At 54.1% G+C, this 22,287-nt stretch overlaps 8 protein-coding genes across 8 annotated transcripts; 3 read left to right on the top strand and 5 right to left on the bottom strand.

Annotated features, from left to right (window-relative positions):
* Positions 1-194: 194 nt before the first annotated feature.
* On the top strand, positions 195-1,288 carry GUITHDRAFT_131789 (hypothetical protein; the record flags this gene model as incomplete). The annotated part of the gene is made up of 8 exons (XM_005841701.1): positions 195-367; positions 410-515; positions 570-665; positions 713-799; positions 851-904; positions 954-1,070; positions 1,116-1,178; positions 1,235-1,288. The coding sequence occupies 8 exons, from the start codon at positions 195-197 to the stop codon at positions 1,286-1,288; spliced, it is 750 nt and encodes a 249-aa protein (XP_005841758.1).
* A 413-nt stretch (positions 1,289-1,701) lies between these two features.
* On the bottom strand, positions 1,702-5,064 carry GUITHDRAFT_131788 (hypothetical protein; the record flags this gene model as incomplete). The annotated part of the gene is made up of 1 exon (XM_005841700.1): positions 1,702-5,064. The coding sequence occupies one exon, from the start codon at positions 5,062-5,064 to the stop codon at positions 1,702-1,704; it is 3,363 nt and encodes a 1,120-aa protein (XP_005841757.1).
* Positions 5,065-7,531: 2,467 nt separating this feature from the next.
* On the bottom strand, positions 7,532-8,308 carry GUITHDRAFT_63194 (hypothetical protein; the record flags this gene model as incomplete). The annotated part of the gene is made up of 1 exon (XM_005841699.1): positions 7,532-8,308. A coding segment is annotated over one exon (777 nt), but the record flags the coding sequence as incomplete, so codon positions are not given.
* A 2,626-nt stretch (positions 8,309-10,934) lies between these two features.
* On the top strand, positions 10,935-11,602 carry GUITHDRAFT_54582 (hypothetical protein; the record flags this gene model as incomplete). The annotated part of the gene is made up of 3 exons (XM_005841698.1): positions 10,935-11,020; positions 11,233-11,352; positions 11,482-11,602. Coding segments are annotated over 3 exons (327 nt in total), but the record flags the coding sequence as incomplete, so codon positions are not given.
* A 2,654-nt stretch (positions 11,603-14,256) lies between these two features.
* Positions 14,257-15,218, bottom strand: GUITHDRAFT_63031 (hypothetical protein; the record flags this gene model as incomplete). The annotated part of the gene is made up of 3 exons (XM_005841697.1): positions 14,257-14,383; positions 14,938-15,113; positions 15,168-15,218. Coding segments are annotated over 3 exons (354 nt in total), but the record flags the coding sequence as incomplete, so codon positions are not given.
* A 35-nt stretch (positions 15,219-15,253) lies between these two features.
* On the bottom strand, positions 15,254-17,327 carry GUITHDRAFT_131785 (hypothetical protein; the record flags this gene model as incomplete). Its single annotated transcript, XM_005841696.1, has 11 exons — positions 15,254-15,520; positions 15,562-15,624; positions 15,679-15,742; positions 15,789-15,844; positions 15,983-16,045; positions 16,095-16,157; positions 16,311-16,593; positions 16,640-16,769; positions 16,929-16,972; positions 17,022-17,057; positions 17,104-17,327. The coding sequence occupies 11 exons, from the start codon at positions 17,325-17,327 to the stop codon at positions 15,254-15,256; spliced, it is 1,293 nt and encodes a 430-aa protein (XP_005841753.1).
* Positions 17,328-17,583: 256 nt separating this feature from the next.
* GUITHDRAFT_159095 (hypothetical protein) lies at positions 17,584-18,909 on the top strand (the record flags this gene model as incomplete). The annotated part of the gene is made up of 11 exons (XM_005841695.1): positions 17,584-17,776; positions 17,827-17,869; positions 17,916-17,981; positions 18,044-18,098; positions 18,146-18,185; positions 18,232-18,265; positions 18,314-18,358; positions 18,420-18,500; positions 18,552-18,600; positions 18,650-18,724; positions 18,772-18,909. The coding sequence occupies exons 1-11, from the start codon at positions 17,614-17,616 to the stop codon at positions 18,907-18,909; spliced, it is 789 nt and encodes a 262-aa protein (XP_005841752.1). The 5' UTR covers positions 17,584-17,613.
* A 196-nt stretch (positions 18,910-19,105) lies between these two features.
* Positions 19,106-20,962, bottom strand: GUITHDRAFT_99424 (hypothetical protein; the record flags this gene model as incomplete). The annotated part of the gene is made up of 7 exons (XM_005841694.1): positions 19,106-19,169; positions 19,216-19,319; positions 19,370-19,441; positions 19,510-19,647; positions 19,696-19,742; positions 19,793-19,849; positions 19,897-20,962. 7 exons carry the CDS (start codon positions 20,960-20,962, stop codon positions 19,106-19,108), a joined length of 1,548 nt encoding a protein of 515 aa, XP_005841751.1.
* Positions 20,963-22,287: the final 1,325 nt, after the last annotated feature.

Here is a 22,287-nt window from a genome sequence, read left to right as displayed (position 1 = left end):
GAGGGCGTCAGAGTAAGGAAGTGTAAGAGAGAGTGCATGAGAGTGTGGGTGAGTGAGAGAGTGAGAGTGTCTGTTCTACATCTTTCCAGGTCTTGCAGCTCTCGTCCTCGCCATCTTGGTCATCCCCCATTAGTCGCAGGCCGTTGCTCAGCCATTATCCTGATGGGAGCCCGCCTCGGCGGAGGGGCAAGGCAATGCAGGGAGACGCTGCAGGAGGGAGGGACGAGGCGATGGGGGAGGAGGCGGAGGCGACGGGGGTGGAGAAGTGCAGGAGGCAGTACGTGAGCATGATGGACGAGGGCAAGAGCCTGGAGGAGATCACTCTCAAGATGTTGGACGAGCTCGGCTCCACCGTGAAGCCTGCCAGGTGAAGGCAGAGGGCATCAGTTAGTGAATGATGCGAGCGCAGGTATGTGCCCAACGTCGAGGCCATTCAGTGGACCATCTCGCAGCTCCAGTCTGCGTCTCCCCCGCAGGAGCTGGACATGGAGTGGTTCAGCGTCGGCGATGCAGAGGTGACGGCTGCTTCCGTTTCGCCATTGTTGGGTGATGGATGTTACCACCCGCAGTCCACACAGATAGCGCAAGTGCTCATGACCAACACATCAGTGACGAGGATGAAGCTGCGATACAACGAGATCAGGGATGAAGGGGCCAAGGCGCTGGTAGCATGCATCGGCAGCTGCGCATGGCGATCCTGATCTAGCAGCAGGCCTCCTGCATCGCCTCGCACCCTACCTTACAATCCGTGCATCTGGGGAACAACATCATTGGCAACGAGGGTGCTGACGCACTTGCTGTGAGCGCTCAGTGAGACGGGAGGACGCGCGGCTGACGCTGACATGCGCAGAGGGCGATCGCTCAGAACGGACGCATCAAGAAGCTGGACCTTCGATACAACAATGTGAGCCGCGTTATCTTGCGCAGGACGGTCATGATCGACATGCTCGCAGATGGGACCTGCGCTCCCCCAGTCGTTCACGAGCTTGACATGTCTTGAGTCGTTGGACATCAGAGCCAACAGACTCGTTTCGCTGCCATCTGGTCTGGGCGAGCTGACTGCTCTACAGGTGAAGGTTCGACTCCTTTAAGCCATTCTGACTTGACTCGTTCAGGAGCTCGTCGTTGAGCGCAACCACGATCTCATGCCGAAGAATCTCTCTGTGCTGTCGTCTACGGTGAGGAATATCGTCGGCAGACTTACAAGCTGTTGTATTTGACTCCATGACGTCAGCCTGAGCTTCTGGAGGCGATAAGGCGACAGGACGAGAGCGGGACAGGCCCTTGACAATGTCTTGTTGCTTCATAGATATTATTGTTTCTTTCCATACCGTCATGCTCGGAATCACAACTATCGATGATGATATTCATAAGAAAAACAAGCTGCACATTCACGAATGCAACCTGTACGAATGAACTCAAAGGATCCAGCAGAATGTTTAGAGAGAATCGCCTTCAACACTGATCGTCTTACGGAAGTGCTTTCTAAATCTTTAACTTCTTTCAAATAGATTCCTTCAAGTTTACAATGCCACTAACCCTCCCGAGCTCTCGTCTGGCAATCACGGCAACCAGTCCCTAACCAGTCTGTTATCTACTCCGATCTTCTCTGCCATGCACAGGATCAAGTTTGGTTCTTCCTCAGAGTCAGGCAGCCTGAGAACCAGATAATGTCAGAGACAGACTGAGCACCCTCTCGGCCTACCTGAACTGCTGATCCGCCAGGAAGCCGATCAAGCTTGCAAGTAGGCAGAACAAGAAGGTGTAGACGGTAAGGCCAAGATCGTAGGCAAAGGGCCCGTCCCCGATGGACCAGTTGCTGGGGTACGTCGACTGCGATGCTGTGCAGACCCCGTTGGAGGTCTTGACGCAAGAAGTCCATGCAGACTTGACGATGCCGATGATGAAGCTGACGGTGACAGGGAGGATGAATGCGAGAGGCGATCGCTTCCACTTCCTCTTCCACACGCACAGGAGAATCATGGGGGGCCCGAGGCCCATGGCCATGATGCCCGTCAGAGAACCTTCGGTGATGCTGGTCGGGTGGGCGATGACTGAGGAGAGGAAGCACAGGCCGATGGCTCCCACCACGAGGATGGCGATGCGTCCTGCCAGCACGTTGGTTCGCGTGATGTGACGTGAGAAAGGCCCCAGTGGCTGCGCCGTCGCTCCGAACTCGCGATGCCACAAGAGGCCGAAGACCTCGAGGCCGGTGAGTTTGGCGGCTGACACGAGGCAGGCGTCCATGGTGCCGATAGAGGTCGTGATGGTCAGCCCGAGCATCAGGTGGTAGTAGGCCGAGCCTACGAGGCCTGCGAGCTCGAATGGAGAAGACTGAAGTCCAGCCTGACGGAGGTACACTCCCACCAGCGAGCTGAGAAACGTGTTGAGCATGGCGCAGACCATGGAGAAGCCCCCAATCAGCAGGGCATCCAAGGAGTTGGTAAGGAAGAGGCGGTCTGTCAGGATGGCCGTGCACCATGGCAGGGAGAGCATGCCCTGCAGGAAGCGCACGATGATCAAGTCTGCGCCAGCAGCAATGTTCCACGTCCCTTGCGAGCAGAGGTAGCAGATCTCGACCGGGAGCTTGCTTACGACGGCGATGAGGAAGACCCACATGATGAAGAACATGACTAGGTGAGGGTAGTACAAGGACCGCATCCCCCCCATCAGCGTGTAGAGCAGGGGGCTCAGGCCGCTCAGGATTCCTCCCCAAAAGATGCCGATCTCGCCGTTGTACTCGTAGAAGACGTAGCCCGTGGTGAAGGCGCTGACCCACACCAGCGAGATGAGCCGGTACATGACGATCGCCCCGAAGAGGCCCGACGCATGGTACCCGAAGCACGAGTTGACGATGCTCATCGGGCTTTGCGCGTAGGGATGGTGAGAGCGCATCGCGTACAGGATCGCGCACATGCAGAGGATACCGAAGTAGTACATCACCTGCGCCACACTGCCGACGGCCCCGAGCTCGTACCCGAAGGTTTCAGATTCCCAGAAGAGGTTGCCCAGGGTGTTGGTCACGTTGAGAGACATGAAGAGCCACCAGAGAGGAACCCCGCGCAGCAGCAGCCGCTGCCGCCATGCCAGCAGGTCAGAGACAAACTCATAGGGCCCGATCCCTCCTCCTGAGAAGAATTGTGCGAAGAAGTCAGAAACAGGGGCGATGCCTAGCATGCCTATGCTGATCCATGCCAACCAGTGCCATGGTGGGGGGTTGCGCCTGGAGCCGAGGATGAGGCCGAAAGCGATGATTCCGACGATGATGGAGGTGATTCTAAAGTACAGATTCCTGAAGTCAAAGTGAGAGCCTAGCACAGTGTTTCCGACGCTTCCTCTCTCCGGCGCCTTGGAGTCAGCTTCTCGCTCCAACGAGCTTCGCTTGGAGGGGTTCGCAGGTTTGTTCTCATGCGTTGGCTGTGCGGCGACAGTAACGTCATAGCTCGCGGTCAGGAGCTCCGGCATCTTGCTTTCATCCTCCGCCTCCTCCACTGTGTTGCTCTGAGCTAAGATAGCATGGTGGGTGTCGTCCTTCGCCTCAGCAACGAGCGTCGGCATGTTCACCTCCCCCCAGCGGTTCACGTGCAGCGTCGAAGCTGTAATCCGTGCTCGGTTCGAGAACTCAACGTCCTCCCCCGTGTTGTTGACATGGATGAAGTCAGGCTTCTGACTCGTTGGTGTTGGCATCAACCGACTCTCAAGCTCCTCTCGATGGTGGTTCTGCTCTGAGAACGAGCCCCCAATGGCGCTGATCGCTGCCTCCAGCCGCGACTGCGTCTCGTTGGTGTACGAGGAAGCGTTTGATAATTGATGATCTGCATAGTCTTTCGCTGCGAAGTACTTCAAAGCTCGGAAGTTTCCAAGAGAGATGTATTGCTCGATTGGTTTTGACTGATCGTATATGGTGTCATATATGATCTGAGCAACAAACTGGCCGCTTCGGATGTCAGTCCCTCCCTTGTCGTTGCGTATCTTGATAGAAACAAGAATGTTCGACCCTCGTTTCTCCATCCCCAGGTACTGAAACCGAGCTTGCGGGGCCCTTGCGATGCTTGCGAGGTCTTTCAGGAGGATGGTAGCGAAGCTTTCCTCTCTCCCAATCAGCTTGTTGTAGTCTTCCTTCAGTTTCATAGTGAGGATCATCACTTCAGAGGGCTTCTCAGCATTGCTCGATTCTGCATCCTTGTACCCGATCCCAGGGACGTACTCAATGTCTACAGTAGTATGGGCTGGCCCGCGAAGCATTTTCATGACCTCGTAGTGGCTCCTGCTGTTCAAGCTCCTCCTGTTAATGGTCACCAGCACGTCTCCCTTCTTCAGCAGCCCCTCCTTCATCGCTCGCGCCGCTGGGCTCCCGGTAATGGAGGAGGACACGAGGTAGCTGCCGTCATGCGAGCGTTGGAGGACTAGCCCGACGTCGCAGTCGTTTAGGTTCGAGTCTCGGCTCGCAGCTCTGACCAGCTGTAAGACTCTCGTGGCTCCGTTCCCTTGCCCTGCCCTGCCCGCTTCTGTCGGCCTCGAGTCAGCATCGTAGGAGACAGGCCTATTGCTCTGACTCCTCCGGGACTTGTCCTCTCTCCTCGCTACCTCAGTCTTGTTCTCTTCCTCCTGCGTCGCTGATCTCTCGACCGACTTGAGCAGGTCGGGGGTTCGGATGTCTCTGATGTTGGGCGGGTTGGTCGACTCTCTCTTGCTCGCCTTCCTACTCCGGAGATTCACAGTCCCCACGATCCTGTTCTTCCCCTCCAGCTCCTGCAGCACGGGGATGCTGCGGACGGGGCTGTCATAGTTGGAGATGTTGAGCTCGTCACAGGGGATAGTGGCCTCTCCCAGGCAGCAGGAGGGAGAGGAGCTCTCATCCCAGAGGCTCAGCTCGATGACATGGTCAGGATCCGCCTCGAGGCTCAGCGTCTGCTTCCACACGGGGTTCCAGGTGCTCTTGATCACTGACGTGCTCATGATGTTCGGCGTCGTGTTTCCGACCCGCTGAGTCAGCGAGCATCGGACGTCTGGGCTCGGTCCTCCGTCAGGAGCTAGCTCCGCTGAGACGATTTCTACTTGCATCCTCCTCGTTCAGCTACCTGCCATACGAATCTGGTCAAAAACCGCCCAGCTACATGTGTGCTTGTACAAGGGCATGCACAGTCTGAGGTATCTTTCCTAGCTCTTCACTACAGCCTGTTTGTTCCTTGCTCTTCAGCTGGACTGCATCTCTTCTCCTCCACCCACTCCTCCGTCGTTGCCTCGAGCCCTGTTGCCCCGCGGGTCCATTCCTCGCCCGGCCTACTACTGCTACTGGTCCTTTGCCCGTCCCTACACTAATTTCAAAATTCGGTCCAGGCGTGGAAGGGGGTAGAGGAACGTGAAAAGAGGAGAGTGGGAGGGATCAGAGGAGAAGGAGAATGAAAGGCTGTTCGCTCATATCGAGACTTCCATGTCAGAACAACATGCTTGAACGAGTGCAGGGGCGGCATGAGATGCCTTTCAATGTTTTATTCAAACCACAAAATTTGAAGGAGATGAAAATAATAACAAGAGACGAGACGGAAAGAATAAATGACATGACGGTTCCATCTGTCACGCATACCCTACTGATGGCTTTGGTATGAGTTTTCCCTTCTCGAACATACCATATTGCGTGAAAACTCTCTTCGTGCCTGCGAGATCTCACTTCAACGGGTTCCGCACTTGCAAACACAAAAAGACCTGACAAACATCCCCAGCCTTGAAACTCTCCCGCCTGAAAGTTTCCGCAAAACTCCTGCGGTGATCTCGTCACTTCCATGCCTGCCAGCAGCACAGCCTACCATGTCGCATGACAAGCGCAGGTGGCCGACACCTGCCCATCACGTTCACTGGCAACCAGGAGGCCCTTCGTCTTACCGTCATAGATCCCGCTATGGAAGCGCCCCAGGTAGCAGCCTCCCTTGTCCAGCTTCAGCCCTCCCAGCCCGTGCGGCCTGCAGGCTATCAGCATCCTCGACGCTCTTCGACTCATCCAGCACCTGCCGTTCTTGAAGTCTCCGACGTACTTGGCGCCCGAGGGATATTCCAAGAGCGCAATGCCAGCCATCTGGCGGGAGGGGACGCAGTCAAAGCGAGAAGGAGGAGAGGGGAAGATAGTCTGACCTCCTTGTCATCGATCAAACATTTGTATCTCGTGCCGTCGGCTTTCTGCAGGTAGGGAGACGAGGAGAGTTTCTCCAAGGCCTTGCGGACAAGTCAGCGACCGAGTCTCGCTGAATCCAAAGTTTCTCACGTCATCCACTCTTTTACGGGCAGTGTGGGCGGTGTCAAGATGCTTGCGCAAGATCTTGCGATCCTCCTGCAACTGGTAGTCAGAGGCGCCTGATCTCGGTGGGAAGGAAATACTTCGTTGGTAATGCCGCTCAACCCCGGGAACTTCTCAGCGACCGGCCAACCCCAGTCAGCTTCCGACTCCACCCACACAAAGTCGTCCTGTCATCAATCATCATCTTCCAGATGGTTTGACGTGCTAGGCAACTCACAACATTCGGCTCCTCGTTCATGCTCTTCAGAAGGTCAAGGGCTGCTGCCCTCGAGCCGTGCGGGTCTTGAGCTGCAGACAAGTTCTTAACTCTCCTATCCTTGGAGAGCAAGGTGCAGGTTTTTCCTCACCTGGTACACCCCAGTCCTGCTTGCCCTTGGCAGTCTTGCTGTCCTCCCTCCCCTCCCTTGGTTGGTCATTCGACGACTTGTGGAGCTTCTGCAATGCTGTTGACATGTCATTCACGAAGCCCTTGAGGGGATGGAAGATTGCGCTCTTGGTCTCTTTCAGTCTGGGGAGAAAGTCAAATCTCAAGGACATCGGCATTCAGAGCAACTACTTCGTCTCCGTGCGATCCTTCAGGTGTTCCAGGGCACGTGCCACCTTCTCCCGCTTCTTCTCTCTCGGCTTGCCCTGCTGCGGTATGGCAGCATCCTCCATCACCTTTCTCATCTTCCCCTTCACCATCTCGACGTTATCCTGAGAGCCGACATACCGCTCGAAGAACCCCTTGTTGTTCAGAGCAACGCCAATGATCTCGTCGGCTGACATGCCAGGTTTCACAAAGAGCTCGATCCCAGCCAACAGATCTTGATCCGAGATGTAGATGGTCAGCCCGTCCTTGGATATGAGAGGATACGCCATGATGGTCTGCAGGGTAGGGGTGTTGCTGCCAGGTTTCACTCGCTTCTTCTCCAGAGCTGCTTCATAATCAGCAACAGCTCTCTCCTTCTCTTCATTGCGATCCTTCCCCTGTCGCTCCTCTCTCTGCTTCCCCGTGCCCCCATCCTTATGCAGAGCTTCAAGACCCGCCCCGGCCACGTGAGCTGCATGTCTCGCCGCCGCCTTGGCGATCTCGATGGCATCAGCGACGCCATTAGCGACGTTGTCAGGTTTGTTGGGCAGTCTTCCCCCAGAGTCCCGAGCCGCAGTCCTCTCCTTGGTCTTGGCACGGTCCGTGGGAGAGGAAGGAGGAGGATTAGGAGGAGGATTCTGCTTTCCATCTCCCAGCATGCGGCCAAACTGCTCTAGGCACTCTCTGCTGGTAGGACGTCTCCCAGGGTTCCTTTCGAGCATCCTAGAAACGAGCGTTCTCAGGCTGTTGGAGAAGGAGGGCGGGATGGAGACTGGGCCCTCCATCACCTGCACAGCAAGGAGCCCTTTCCTCTCCCACAGGAACGTCATCTGCATGCACTCGAGGCAGATGCAGCCTACTCCCCACACGTCAGAGGGCTGGGCGTATACCTCCTTGTTGAGCACCTCTGGCGCAAGGTAGCAGGGAGTTCCTGCACGGCTCTTGAGATCTTCTGGCGACTGAAACTTCCTCGCCAGCCCGAAGTCACCAAGTTTGACGTTGCCATGGCGATCGATGAAGATGTTCATGGGTTTGAGGTCCCGATGAAGTATCCCAATCTCATGCACATGGCTCAGAGCCCTGCAAATCCCATGCATCCACTTAACGATCTGGGCCTCAGGCATGGACCCGAAACTTTTCCTGTAGTAGCTGATCGCATTGTGCAGGTCACCCTTCTCGCAGTATTCCATTACGATGCAGACAACAAGTTTCCGATAGTTGTTCTCAATGGTTTCGTGCAGAAACAAGTCTTCGTACTTGATCACACCAGGGTGGTTAATCTTTTGGAGAACTTTCGCTTCCATCAGCGCATTGTTCCCCTCGGCTATGCTGCTGCATGTTATCTGTTTACACACAAACGTTTGATTGTCACTTTTTCTCGCAACGCACAAGGTTGTTCCCTGCCCGCCCTGCCCAAGTTTGTTGAGAACCGTGAAGCCATCCATCGCACAGAGAAGGTAGAAGCTAGTTCAATGCTTCGATCTCGATCGATACAACGTCATACATGTCGTCAAATGCAGCGTTTCCATGGGAGCATGGCAGGTTCTAGCGTTTCCATGGGAGTTGTCTCAGAGTCTCTTGTAGGTCCTCATCTACTTCTGCAGTTGCTGTCCTGTCAGTTCACGTATCACATCCATCATCGCCTGCCATGAAGGCATGTCTCTTCTCGCTCCTTCTCTCCTCTCCTCCTCTCCCACCTCGGCATCACTGAACCAGGACAAGCATCATCAACTTTCGGCTCGTTCAAATGATAGATTCTTTAGCTTTACCGGACTCTGTCCGGTGCTTCAGTCAGCCACTTCCGGGCCCGGTGGCGGTGGACCGGGGCGGGCTCGGTAATCGGCGGTGCTGCCGGCTCGAACCAGAGATCAATCACAGAGCAAACTCCGCTACCAGTAGTCTACAACTGGTACAAACTTTTGTATAGACTCCTCGGAAGTTTTTGCTACCAAAGCATGTATCTACTCCTTATAGAAATTTATAAAACCATTTTAATTGTTTTATAATACAAGTTAGTGATACAAGTTCGCTTTCCTGTACCATATTTAAAATAACTTGTTGGCCACCACCCCTATCGGGTATTCGTGGGGTTGTCTGTGAAAAGCAGAGGTAGTTCGAGCTGGGTGGTAGACATGGGTGGGGTACTTGATCTATTGGTAGGGTAGCCTTGAGGCTTGGTGATGAATAAGGGGTATAAAGAACATCAAATTCATGGAAATTATCAGGTAGGGTACTTCCAATAATGCCGACTTCGTATGGTAGGGTCAAACATTTTATTTCCGAAGAGGGTAGGGTGGATAATTGTTGTTTGGGTCAAAACATGACCGTGGAGAGGGGAGGGAGGTAGAGGCGCTATGGCGTGGATGAGCACAATGAAGGATGAAGGAGATGCGGAGCAGCCTTGGCACGGCAGATGCAGACGAGGAATACTAGAGATAGAGGATATCCATGATCCTGATTTATAGCATGAATGGGTATCGGGATAGATGGCATTCACACCAGGATATCTGAGATGTGTGATGAGATAGATGAAGGGGGGATTTGTGCAAGAGGAGACAAGCGGGTCGGCGAGCAAACTTTCACAGCAAGAAACAAGATTGAGGGCTCGTAAGACTGCGTCATTGTGCTTAGTTCTCCGAGTAGCTTGGAAAATTGTACTGCATTTCAGGAATCCCGTCAACACCTTGTTTGTGTTTGTACTGTGTCGTTGGGTGGCTTCATGTTTGATTTGCCGCTGCTCTCTTCTGTTTCTCATGCCCTTACGCCTAGGAATGAACCGCCCCCGCCTCCTGGAGCTAGCCCGAACTATAGCACCAGGGACGACGCCGACGGATGGCAAGGGAGGGATCGGAATAGTGTTCTCCCCTAACAAGGAAGGAGATCATATTATTCAGTCCATGACCCCCACTGGATCTGCAAGCAAGTGTGGCAAGGTGAGGCTCTGGAGCACTGCATCTTTACCTCTCAATCTTGCAACATTTCTTTTCTCTGTCTGTCAGTCTCGATCTCAGTCTCAGGTTCTTCCTCCCTGTCTCTTACTTTTGCCAGGTCTATCAAGGCGATGTTATCCTCAAGGTGAACGGCAAGTCCGTGAAGGGACTTCCCATCCGTGACGTCGTGGACCTGATCAAAGGCCCTAAGGATACCAAGGTGAAGCTGGAGGTCCTCACTCCTCCTGTGCAGCCTGCCTCTCCGCATGCTCAGCAACCAGATGCCGCATCCTCACCCGCCACGCCGTCTCAACACATCGTGATGGCGGACGAAGCAGTCGTCACCTATGAAGGCTTGCCTAGAGGACCAGGACAGAGCTTGAGCAACTCCCCAGCACAGTCAGCAAATGCACAAACGGCGCTTAAGTCGGCCAACTCCAACGAAACCACCCCGAAGGCGAGACCTGCTGAGGAAGAGGCGGCTGGGACGCAAGTGCGAGACTCGCCGACTACACCCAACGCTCCGATGGTGCCCGCCAATGTGAGAGCTTGACACTGTCGGGATGTGTGGAGCTGATGAGCGGGCGCAGATCACTAAGATAACACCTCGCGATGCCGAGCGAACTCCGGTGAAAGATTCCCCTCGCAGACAGGTGACCTGACTGCTCCCTTGGCTCTTTTCTCTGATCTTCTGAGGGAAATCTGTTTGAGGAGCTCCCTTTGCTCTTACATGATGTTTCTCTTCAGGTGCTTGGCGCTTCGCTGCCTCAAGCTTCTCCTCCTCCCCCTCCCCCTCCGCCTCCCCAGGTCTGTGAAGGCACACCTTCCTCCTTGTTTCACTTGTGATGTTTGTGATAGGCTGTGCCGTCACCCCTGGTAAATCAACCACTTTGACGAGAAGAAAGTCTGCTTGTTCACTTGCTCACTAACTGAGACAGGTCGTTCACAAAGTGAACCAAGCTCCCGTCGTGGAGGTGAAGATTTATTCGGCGGGTGCAGGCTCCGAGTGATTAGCCTTCCTTGCGCAGAATGTTCGGAATGGAAACGACAGTGACAATGGGTTTATCGTCAAGGTTTGGCCGGATGGCAAAAGAGTGAGTCTGACGGGATCGAGAGAGGTCGCACCATTGATGATTGATCGCAGTATGAGGGGGAGATGAAGGACGGCAGAAGGCACGGCAAGGGAACCATCAGCTACCCGGATGGCGCGGCATACACAGGAGAGTGGTCGCAGGACTGGCGTCATGGGATCGGGGAGTACAAGTACACAGACGGCACATGGTGAGAGAACGGATCTGTTCGCATTGAGGTGCAGGTTGCTGATGTTGATTATGACTTTGATCCTTGGTGTCCTTTCCTGCATGCGCAATGTTGTCTCTCGTCTCCTGACTTCTCTCCTGCTCTCGTCTCTGACCCTCCGTCTGTTTCCTTCTGCCCAGGTACAAAGGCTGTTGGGACATGGGCAACAGGCAGGGCGAGGGACTTTGCACATATGCAGACGGCAACATCTACGAGGGAGAATGGATGGGTAACCTACCCCATGGTCGCGGGAAGTGCCGGTGAGTGGAGGGAGAGGGAGGAGGGACGGAGGCCGTACAGCAGGGAGTTAGTACGAGGAGGAGGATGAGAAGAGTTGCTGCGACAAAGACGAGGGCGGGGGACGAGATTCCCTGTTGACAGCCTTGCAGGTTTGCGGAGGGCAGCACTTACAGTGGAGAGTTCCAGGAGGGAAGAATGCATGGCTACGGGATCTTGACGAGGAGCGACGGGACCATCTCATACGAGGGGCTGTGGAAGGATGGCGAGAAGGATCCAGGAGGTATGACGCAGAGCCAGTCGTCTCCTCCTCAAGAGCAGTCGACGTCGGTACTGGAGCTCACGAAGCTCTACTTATCGGTCGACTCCGCTGCCCACCTGCCGTCTACGTCCTCTGCCCCTCCCAACCCCTACGTCGTCCTCAACTTTGGAGGGCAGAATCATATCACCAAGACCCTCCTGAGCACCTTCGACCCGCAATGGGAGCAGGAGATTGGAGAGTTCAAGGTTCCTTCAAACGCCTCGTCTGTGGTATGCCTCCCTCTATCTGCTTGAAGCTCGGGAGAGACAGAGGACAAGGTTTGAGGAGGAGGGCAGGAGAGGAGGGCAACAGGAAGAGCTAAGGAGGAGCAGTAGGAGTAGGAGTAGGAGGAGGAGTAAGGAGAATTATGGCAGAGGAGGAGGAGGAGATTGCAGTGGTAAGAGGATGAAAGCAAGGCTGACTTCACTCGGAACCCAAGTGCTTTGTGCAGCCTATCTGACTTGAGATCAGCCCATCGAAGTTCGCGTGTTCGACTGGAACCCGAGCAAGTCGAAGGTGATGGGCGAGACGGTGATGGACCTTAAGGACGCCTCCAAGTACAAGGACCCACTCCCTGTCTCCCTCCAACTCAAACTCGACGGGGCCTCGGTAAGACGCGATGTGGGCTGCCCTGGCGCCCTTAGTGAGCCCCCCTCAGGTCATCGGCTACGACGGGTATCAGTCGACGCTGCAGCTGCTTGTCTGCGACGACCCGGCGGCGATCGCCGCCTACAAGTCGAGGACGGAGATGGTGATCGATACGATTCCAGAGGAGTTACCAAGCATCAAGGTCAGAACCTCTGCTGGCCCCCTCCCCCTCAACCCTCTCCGCCCCCTTCCACCTGCCCTCCCTCCCTTGAGCTTCTCTCTCCTCCTCGTCTCTTGTTCGACCTCTCTAGGTCGTTGTCTTTCCTGCCTTCTCACTTCCCCCCCAAAGTATCCTGAAAGGATGTGCGAACCTCCTCCTCCTCGTTTACTCCTCGTTCACCCCTCTTCACATCGCTATTGTCTCTTTCTCCCTCTTCTCCCATCTCCTTGACATTCGTTGCAGGCAAGTCCCCTCTCCACTCACCCTAACAGAGATGCAGCTGACATCTACCGTTTCCCTCCTGATCACCTCGCACCGATTCCTTCCCTTCCCCTCAACCAACCCATCCACTCGCTGCCTGTACAGAGGAAGACGATAGGAGGGGGACCTTTCGTCCCCGAGCACTTTCCGGAGTACCTGCAGGAGGCAGCTCGACCAGTCACGTGGGGGAGCGGGAGATGTGGGGTGGGGCTCAAGTTGAACCAGAAGACAGCAAGCAGCAACGTTGTGATCGAGAAGATCCAGAGGGACAGCGCTTCCGATGTTGACGGCAGACTGCAAGTCGGAGATCTGATACTCAAGGTCGACGGGATGTCCATCTCTGGACTGCAGCAGGTTCTTCCTCCATTCTGGCTCCTCTCGCTCCCCTCGTCCTCCCTTTCTGCTTCTCTCCTCCTTCCCAACCACCCTCCCTTCTCATCTCCCGTTATCCTGTTACCCCCCCGTTATCCTGTTACCCTCCTCTCCCTCCCTCCCTGTTGGCTTTTTGCTTCTCTTCACGTTTCCTTCTCGTTCGCCACCTCCGCCTTTCTGCCTCCCCCCTCCCCCCTCCCCTCTTCGTTAACTTCATTGCCTTGAGTCCTCTTTCTCTTGCTCTCTTGCTCTCTCCAACTGTCTCTCCTCATCTCTCCATTTCTTCTTCTCCTTTCCTTATCACCATGCAGGCGAAGGACCTTCTGCTCGGCATGGACGGAACCACTGTTGCCATTGAAGTTGCTCGCACGGGCTCAGCAATCCGAACTTTTGAGGTGAAGGGGAGGAGGAGGACTGAAAGGCGATAGTGGTAGGGGAGAGTTGGGGGGTGGGGGATGGTTGCCAGAAAGCTTGTGATGATGGTGATCAGAAAATGGAGGAGGAGGAAGGGGGAGGGGGAGGGGGGGAGAAGAGGAGGAGGTCGTGGTGGTGGTGTGAGGAGATGGAGAAGGAGGAAGTGGACTACTGCTGGACGAGTTGTAGGAGAGGAACCTTACGACGTAGTAGGTTGTCCTGCAGCGCAGGAGCCTCTCCATTCCTCGGAGTTCGCAGAAGCTGCCCATGTACGAGGAGTACTTTACCCCGAGAATGAGCGGAGCTTTACTTCCCCAGGCGGAAGATTACAGGATGATGAAGGCAGACTCGCTCTTCCCCGGCATGGCCTACCCTATGGACTCACACCAGGTGACCTCGACTGCTGTCGCTTCTCCTTGTCTTGTCTTGTCTTGTCTTGTCTCTCTTCTCCCTTGCTCTGTCCTCCATCTCCTTCCTCTACTTCTCCCCTCTTCTTTCTCTACATCTCTCCATGCTTTCTTCCCCTCGTCCCCTTCTCTCTTTTCCCTTCCTTCGTCCCTTTCTCTCACCAGCTCTTTGCCGGGAGCTGATCGAACTGCTCTAGGGGTTGGAGACGCTGAAAATCGTTTGATCAAGAAAGTCAGCAGGAGCAGCAAGAGTTGGAGACGTGGACGTGGCAAAGACGGTAGCGTGGTAGTAAGAGGAGGAGGAAGAAAATATGGGGCAAGAGGAGGAGAAGCAGGAGAAGGGAGGATGTGTTGCCGTTTGGTTTTATGTACATGGTTTCGCCTTGCTGGTCCACCAGAAGTTTACGGAGATGGAGGAGGAGAGGGAGCGTACGTAGTGCCAGACCCCAGCAGGAATGAAGAGAGCGTCTCCTTGATGGAGGATGAGTTCCCTAGTCACACTCGTCAGAGCAGGAGGAGGAGGAGGATGAGCAGGAGGAGGAGGAATATAAGTAGGACGAGCAGGAGCAGGAGCAGGAGCAGGAGCAGGGGCAGGGGCAGGGGCAGGAGCAGGAGTAGAAGAACAAAGAAGGGAAGAGATGAGAAGATAAGGCGGAAAGGAGAGAAGAAAATATATTCGGATCACTGATACAACACAAGGAAGGAGTTTAGGGGCAAATACAAGATGAAGGTGAGGGAAAGGCCGGTGAAAAAGCGTGGGACGGGGAAAACGTAAAAAAAACTGGGAGGTCTGGGGAAGTAGAGGAGCAGGAGCAGGAGCAGGAGCAGGAGCAGGAGCAGGAGCAGGAGCAGGAGCAGGAGCAGGACCTGAAGGGAAGTTGCTCGGGAACTTGGTTGTCTCTGGATGAAGAAACTGTAGCAAGTGAATACCAATGCAGAGGTGATAATGATTTAAGAGAGCGGGTAGGAGAGTCCGCAAAGCAAGAGGAGTTGAGGTGCTCACAGAGAGGACGAGGAGGAGATGGAGAAGAATGGGAAGAAACACATAGGAAGAGAGGAAAGAGCAGGAGGAGTAGCAGGAGAAGTGAAGATGTTTGGCATCGCACTCAAGTCAAGGTCAATCTCAAGGGAGCTCGTATTGGAAAGATTAGCTCCTCCTGGCTTCAAACGTCCCGTCGCCTCCACCCCGTACAGTCTCACGTACTTAACGCCCTTCACCTGCTCCTTGTCTCACTCGAGTCTCCCAGCAGGAGCTGAGCAGCAGCCAGGGTAGACCTGGCACAGGATGTTGTCCTGGGGGTCCTGATGGAGGGGGGAGATTGTTCCTGGGCAAACTTAACCTTCAGCTCTGCTCGCACTTCCTACCAACCTCTCGGGCCGAACCACGCGTTCATTTTGACGAGTGTGCCACTCCCTGCCAAATTTGACTTCCTCCTTGTCTCGTCATCGTCCTCCTCGTCCTTGTCCTTGTCCTCGTCCTCGTCCTCGTCCTCGTCCTCCTCATTTTTCTTTTCCTTTCCCTCCTTCTTGGTATCTTTGTGCATGGCCTTCTGCTCGCACATGGACACTGCTTCTTCTGACTCCAGGCACATGGGAGGGACGAGGAGGTCAGCCTTGAGCTGGGGGATCTGACCGGGCGATGAGGAAGGGAAGTACATAGAGACATCACCTGCTCAAATAGGAGATGCTGGGCGAGATAGAGCTTCTCCTGTTCCCCTCCCTCCTGCTCCTCCTGCGCCACATACGTCATGAGTGGGTCAGTGCAGTAAGAGCGAGAAAGTTGAACCTGCATCAGGTAAAGAATGTGATCGACTCGGGCAAGTCGAGTACGCGTTGTTGTGTCTGTATACCTGAGCGTATCATGTCATGCGGCGGATAAAGTGCAGTATGAATCACCTTCCTTCCTCAACAGGGACTGTGCGGTACCCGGCAACCCTCTTGAGGTAATCATCCTAGAGCTACATCAGTCTAACACAGCAGAACACTCGTGATGAAAGATATGAATGCTTTTTGGGATGATAGAGATGATGGAGATCGAGCAAGTTGCGATTTTCAGTTGATGCAAAATTATGATTCATCGTATCAAGCACCTTCAGCCATAGCTCTCTGGCAGGCCAGTCGCATGTCATTTCGGACAAGACAACCGGTTCTCTCTGAACCATTCTTGCATCAGAAGTTTCAATTCGTTTCTCCTCTCCACACCTTGACATGATATTGTCGAAATGTTTGGAGGTCCTTTGCACTGATAGTGTCCACAGCCATTCCCTGCTCGGAGGGAGTAACGATCAGCGAGGTAGAGCGAGGAGAAGGCGATGTAGAGCACGAAGATAGAAGAGAGGGTTGCTGGCGCCTCGGTGGATTCTAGGGGGATGGGGGAGGACAAGCATCAAGTCAGCCATCAGTCGTGCGAGGACTCACAGATCCAGCAGAGCAAACAAGTGGAGAAAGCATCTTAAACCATCGCTCGTCCTGCTCCAAGAGTTGCTCTTTGACGGATGGCAATCTCGACGATGCCGGTGACAATACTGAAGCTTCGCTGTTTGTGTTTTCAGTTGAGGGTGACAAGTTGCTCTTAAACTTCTTCGACGGATAATCTTGCCATACTGCCTCCTCTTCCTCCTCCTCCTCTCTCCCATTCTTCTTCCTCAATGCACATTGACCAACAAGAAACTCATGAAGTGACTGCGCTAAGTTCTGCTGCCTGCCACACGAAGTCACCATCCTCAACCGACAGAAGTAGAACTGACAGAAGACGGAGCCTGGTGTCAACAGGGAGGTCGATGCACGATATCAGAGACATGTCAAGAAGCCGAAGGGAAGTCTTGATCTCTTCGTCTAGCTCCTCACCACTGATGCCGTCCTCCCTGTCCGACGGCGCTTCAGTTCACGTCACTTGTGTAACAAACATATCACTGTGCTTGAAGCAAGATGACTAGACTTTTCATTGTGCATGCGACGTTGTAGACAACCCTCCACTGCATCTTCACGCCTATCGTGGCCATGTCTTCAGATGCAATAAAGTTTGTCTGCACTCACGTTGCCATGCCCCATCCTGCTCACAAAGCTCTCCCATGCAGAGCCTGTCAAGTCATCAGTGCCACTACGTTGGCTGGAAGTGACCGAACTCACTTCACCACTCCGAGGTAGCATGCCTCCACCTCTTCTCTTTGAGAATCGTGTTGATACCGATAGCATAAGAACAACATCTCACCTCCCGGGACTTTGAAGCGCGCGATTCTTCTTTTCACCCTCCTCTCCGCCTTGCGCCATGGCTGCGAAATTCTTCGAAGCCTTGTAGAACTTCTGGAGGATAGCAGTTGAGGAAGGATCGCCATCTCTAGCGAGGTCTCCGTGCTCGGGCATGAGATCCTCTGCTGATAGCTCCGACATCCAAGCAAGGCACTCCCTCATAACTAGCAATGTGCTCTCGTCCATGTCCCACAGAGCTTCACGATCACTCGTCACGTGGAGCTTCGCCAGAACGAGAGGGCAACATCGTCAACCTCTCACTCCTAGCTTGTTATCTTCCTCCTTTTCTCCCCTTCCTCCTCCTCCCGATCCTCTCATTCTGCTTTTTCGTACTTTCGAAGCGCCCTGCTCATTTTGCCTGACCACCCGTTCTTTGGACCCCATCACCCCGCTTTCTTATGCACAATTGTAGATACCACCCACCCTTCTTACGTACCCCACCCCCTCGTCATCTGTATCTCAGGCCGGTGACATGGCGTTCCAAGCGGCGATGGATCTGACGAGGAGGATGCGTCCAAGGCACGTGGAGCAGGACCTGAGCGACATGCTCGTGCTTGTTCCTGACCTCGTCGACGACCTTCTTTCTGCTGTCGACCAGCCGCTGAAGGTCCTCAAGTGCCCATCCTCGGGGAAAGGTTGTTGACTAGTAGGTTGACCCTCCCTAGCTATCTGATCGCACTGGCAGACTTCATCGTCTGTGACTACAACAGGGACGGAGACTCTTACCGGTCAAGAGATGCTCTCTAAGCTCTCGCGCCTCATGCATCTGAGCAGATCGCCATGGTCGAACCAGTACGTCCCCCCGTTGGAGGACGGCATCGTGCCATCGGAGGAAATCAGGCATTTCCCGCTCTTGCTGATCGAGTAGTAGATGACAGTTTCATGCGCCTGCTCTGCCACAGGTCACTTGAACTTTGCGCGCTGGAGGCGTTCGATCAGTACAGAGCATTGTACTACGTGAGAATGTCGCTGCTGGGATCTAGATTGCAAGTGACCCAGGGCAGGACGGGGGGGTATCCTCGACATACTTCTGGGACAACGAAGGTCTTGTGTCACCTGTGCACGCGCTGGGGTCCTTACAGGGATGCAGGAGGATTTGCATGCTGTATTGCGATCCACAAAGAGTACGATGTCCATCTGAGTGTTTCCAAGTCAATGACGTGCTGCGAAAGCTGCCCGACTTCTCCAGTCCCGATGCCGGAGAACGCGGACCCAGCGTAAGCCGATGATGCAGAGAGATGTTGATGTTGCTCGAGTCTTTCTCACCAGATCTTGCAGGCAAGCGGCTGTCACTTCAGGTACATGGAACTCCATCCACGTCATCGAAGCTAAGGTCTCCGATGCCGAGAAGCGGGCAAAGTGAGCTTAGAAACGCTGTTACCTGAGCTGCCTGCCTTACTGCCCCGTCAGGTACAAACTGACGACCACCGTCATGCTATCGCTCGATGCCAGTTACCAGGTAGAGGGGGGAAACCCATCACCCTCTCTCCTCTCATCCCTCCCTCTAGGGCAAGAGCTCGGAGTTTGACCTGTCAGGCTCGCTAACACGGACGATGGAGCGTGAGAAATCTTTCTCAGACAAGGTCAACATAACGATGGTGTTTGTGGGCAACTGCTGAGCAGATGGCAGACAAGTCACGTGGCGAACATGGGAGAAATGGTGGAAGAGATGGAAGGGAGGATGCGGGATGCTCTTTATGAAGTCTACTTTGGCAAGACCAAGGAAGTTGTCAGGGCGATACGAACACCTGAGGACGAAAGGAGGTGAGTCTTGCTGTTACAAGAAGGATGCTATCTCATGCAGCTCCACCCCAGGAATATGCAGATGAACTTGATGGCCGAGATGATGAAGCGGAAGACTACATGATCGCGACAACTTTTATCAGGATTCATAATTTTGAAGATACAACAATATTACAAGTATCATTTTGAATAGCATGGGGAATGTTACAAATAAAAGAATATCATGCAAATAGCGCAACGACAAAGTTTCTAATGAAAGTCACTTGCATGAAGGCCACCATAAAGCTGAGAATCAAGTCAAGTACTTTCCTCCCGATACAACATCTCTCACCTGCCCGATAGTAGGAACGTAACAGCAGAAGGTGGCGAAATCTTGGGCTCACTAGATGCAACCGATGCGGTGCCTAGAGCATGCGAGGTTCCACCCATGGCCACCTGCGACAGCCAAGTGAGCAGAGAAGCAAGCAGCCGTGACTTGTTGCTACCCCTCTGGCGATGGTATCGCGAACTCCCACAAGATCAAGCAGCTTCGTGCCAAAAGTCGCTCCAAGAATACCCTGCAGAGACCGAAAAAGAAAATCCCATGCAAATCAGAATCGCGCAGCAGCATCCGTAACAATTTCACCTGCAGACAGACTGCAAGTGCAGCAATGCCAAGGTTCGCTCCAACAGATTCGACGATGGGAACGGCCATAGGAAGCGTTACAAAACGAGTCACTAGGCTGAGACCGAGCTCCGATGGAAGGCGAATCAGCTTGCTTGCCTGAAAAGGATTATCAGAATTCTCCTCGATGGCACGGCTCTGCCGCACCAATGCAGTGAAGGCAACAGAGAGGACTGCTGTGATTGCGCTTCCACCTGATCCGCAAGGAGTGACTTTTAAGTTTGAGATAGAAACTGAGCCGTACCGAGCATGGGGATGATGTTTCTCTTCAGTAAATATCGTTGCTCATAAAGTCGGAAGCCTTTTGTCTTAGTGAGTAAACATCACAACAATCATTTCAGGTCAGACCGAGGGCTACAATGGCAGGAGCTGCAAGTGCAAAGGTGACATCTCCAACACCGGTGCCTCCGAGAATTCCCCCACTTGAGGTCTTGTACGCCTGCAGTGCAGCTACCCAATTTCCATCCAGTCGCAGCCATCCAAGAGCGCACACCATTGAAGAAGTTAAAGCTGAGCATGTGATAATCGCAGGCAGGAATGTTCTGATTTCTGGAGAGAACGTTTTTCCGAACTGAAGTGCTGCTATACTGAACGAAATTAAGAACAAGAAGTCGCTCTGAATGATTGCACTGACAACAGTCATGACCATTGCAGCTTTCAAGACTGGAGAGGTCTTTGGAGCTACTTTTTCGAGCGGCTGGATGAGCGTTTCTTTATCGTCTGGATCCAAAACAACCTTGGGCCTCTCTTCGTGTGGGCTGTTTGAAACCAGAAAATTCGTTGCCAAACCTGTCAAGATCATCGAGACAACAGTTCCGGACAAAATGACCAGAAGGAGCTTTGCGGAGCTCAGGAAGGGGATGGCTCCCAGAGAGAGAGGCAGCTGAACAAGAGGAGGAGAGAAGAACAGGGGCACTCCTTTGTTGTAGAAGAGAAGAGAAGGCTCGAACCATTGTGTCAATCTATGCGAAGCATCGGGATTGAATGCATGGATTGATAGGAGAATAAGGAAAACGAGTAGCATTCCAACTGGGGCCGAGGGGATTCTTTGCCCTAAATACCTGCCCAACAAAAATATGCTCCTCTCGAAAGCAAATATCAGAGCCGCTCCTAATGAGATCTGAATCCCCCTTTGCATCAAAGATTGAAACCGTGAGCTCGACAACGGTTCCTGTCTGATGTTTCGTTGTGCATCTCCTCCTGCTGCGCCACTAGATTGCAGCTTCAAGCTGCTTGGGCTCCGGATCGGTTTACATACTGCATCCGAGCGGCATTGTCCTCCGAAATGTCGATGCAAGTTGTGTGGTTTGTGAAGGCCAGTAGCATGAGTAATGAAGGAAGCCGGCATGGCCTCCACGCTGTGAGGAATGCATGCCACCAGAGCCATTCCCACCAAGATTTGCGGCCTGGTCATCTGCGAACAAATTTGAGAAATAAGTGCACCTGAAACTAAGTCCTTTCCGAACAAAGTTCAACAAAACGTGCAGAGTTCTATCATTTGGTCAAAATGACGAGAATCCATCCCATCCCATCCCACCTCGTCTAATCCACCACCGTCTCATCCCATTCCACTTCCACTTCCTACTCCACTTCCTACTCCTACTCCACTTCCTACTCCACTTCCTACTCCACTTCCTACTCCACTTCCTGTTCCCAAATCCCATCCAGTGCTGCCCCACCCAATCTTACCCCATTGAACCTCACGTCATCCTAATCCATGCGATCTTATCATCTGATTGTCACTTGACTCGCTCACTCTCGACATTCTCATCGTTCAGTTTGGTACCACTGCCTCGTTCCCAGTCGCCAAGGGCCTCATCTCCCCAGCCCCACTCCCCCACCCCCACGTACGTTGCTACCCCCACCCCCTTTCATCTTCTATTTTACACCCACCATCTCAACTACATATTCCTCCACCCCTATCTCCTCCAGGTTGACTCCCCCGTCGAAGGTCGAACTCTTGTCAGATCCCTGCATGAATCGAGGGGGTTGGTACCCCTACCCATGGTTGTGAGGGTGTAAAATTCCCCTTATCACAATCGCACTTCACAATATGGCTCTTGACATTTTAAAAATGGACCGGACTTTCGAAAATAGTGCATTGGCCGTATTTACCTCCTTGGAAAGTTGTGTTTTCGGAACCTTTCACAGTCACAAATGGAGAGCTGTAAACTGAAGACAAGTTTCCTCCTGTGTGGTCGGAAACTCTCCTGATTGTCCTGGTACTGATCTTTAACTTAACTTTGAGTAAAGGTTCAACTGTAGCCTACACTGAGTCACCGACACAGCCCGGCGGCGGCCGCGGCGTGACCGTCCGACCGGCGTCGTCCCGGGCTCAGTGCCAGATACCCGTCACGCCGTGCCAGTGACGGACCGGCGGTGAAACTTGAACCTCGGAGGAGTTCCGACCACCCGGGTGACCCGGCTCAGTTCAGTGAGTGCACTGGGCCGGGCCGCCCGGCACTGGGCCCCGGGCGGCGGCCGGGCGGCGGCACCCGGCCCGCCGGGCCCGGCCCGGGCCGCGCCGAGCCCGGGGGGCCCGGGGCACGGTCACCGGGTGACCGCCCGGTTTCGGTATGATGCCGGATCTCCGAGCCGCCGTCGCAGCCTGTATGGTCGGGTCGTGGCCCCCTGGGTGCTCGCGTCGGCGCGCGGGCTCGGCCTCGGGCCCCTGCGGGCGTTTCCACCGTTAACTCAGTCTTGAGTCTTCACTCATAGGGCTTGCTGACCGTCACTGCT

The sequence above is a fragment of the Guillardia theta genome (assembly GCF_000315625.1).
Source record: "Guillardia theta CCMP2712 unplaced genomic scaffold GUITHscaffold_2, whole genome shotgun sequence".
NCBI lineage: Eukaryota > Cryptophyceae > Pyrenomonadales > Geminigeraceae > Guillardia > Guillardia theta.
This window is presented reverse-complemented; position numbering and strand designations above follow the sequence as displayed.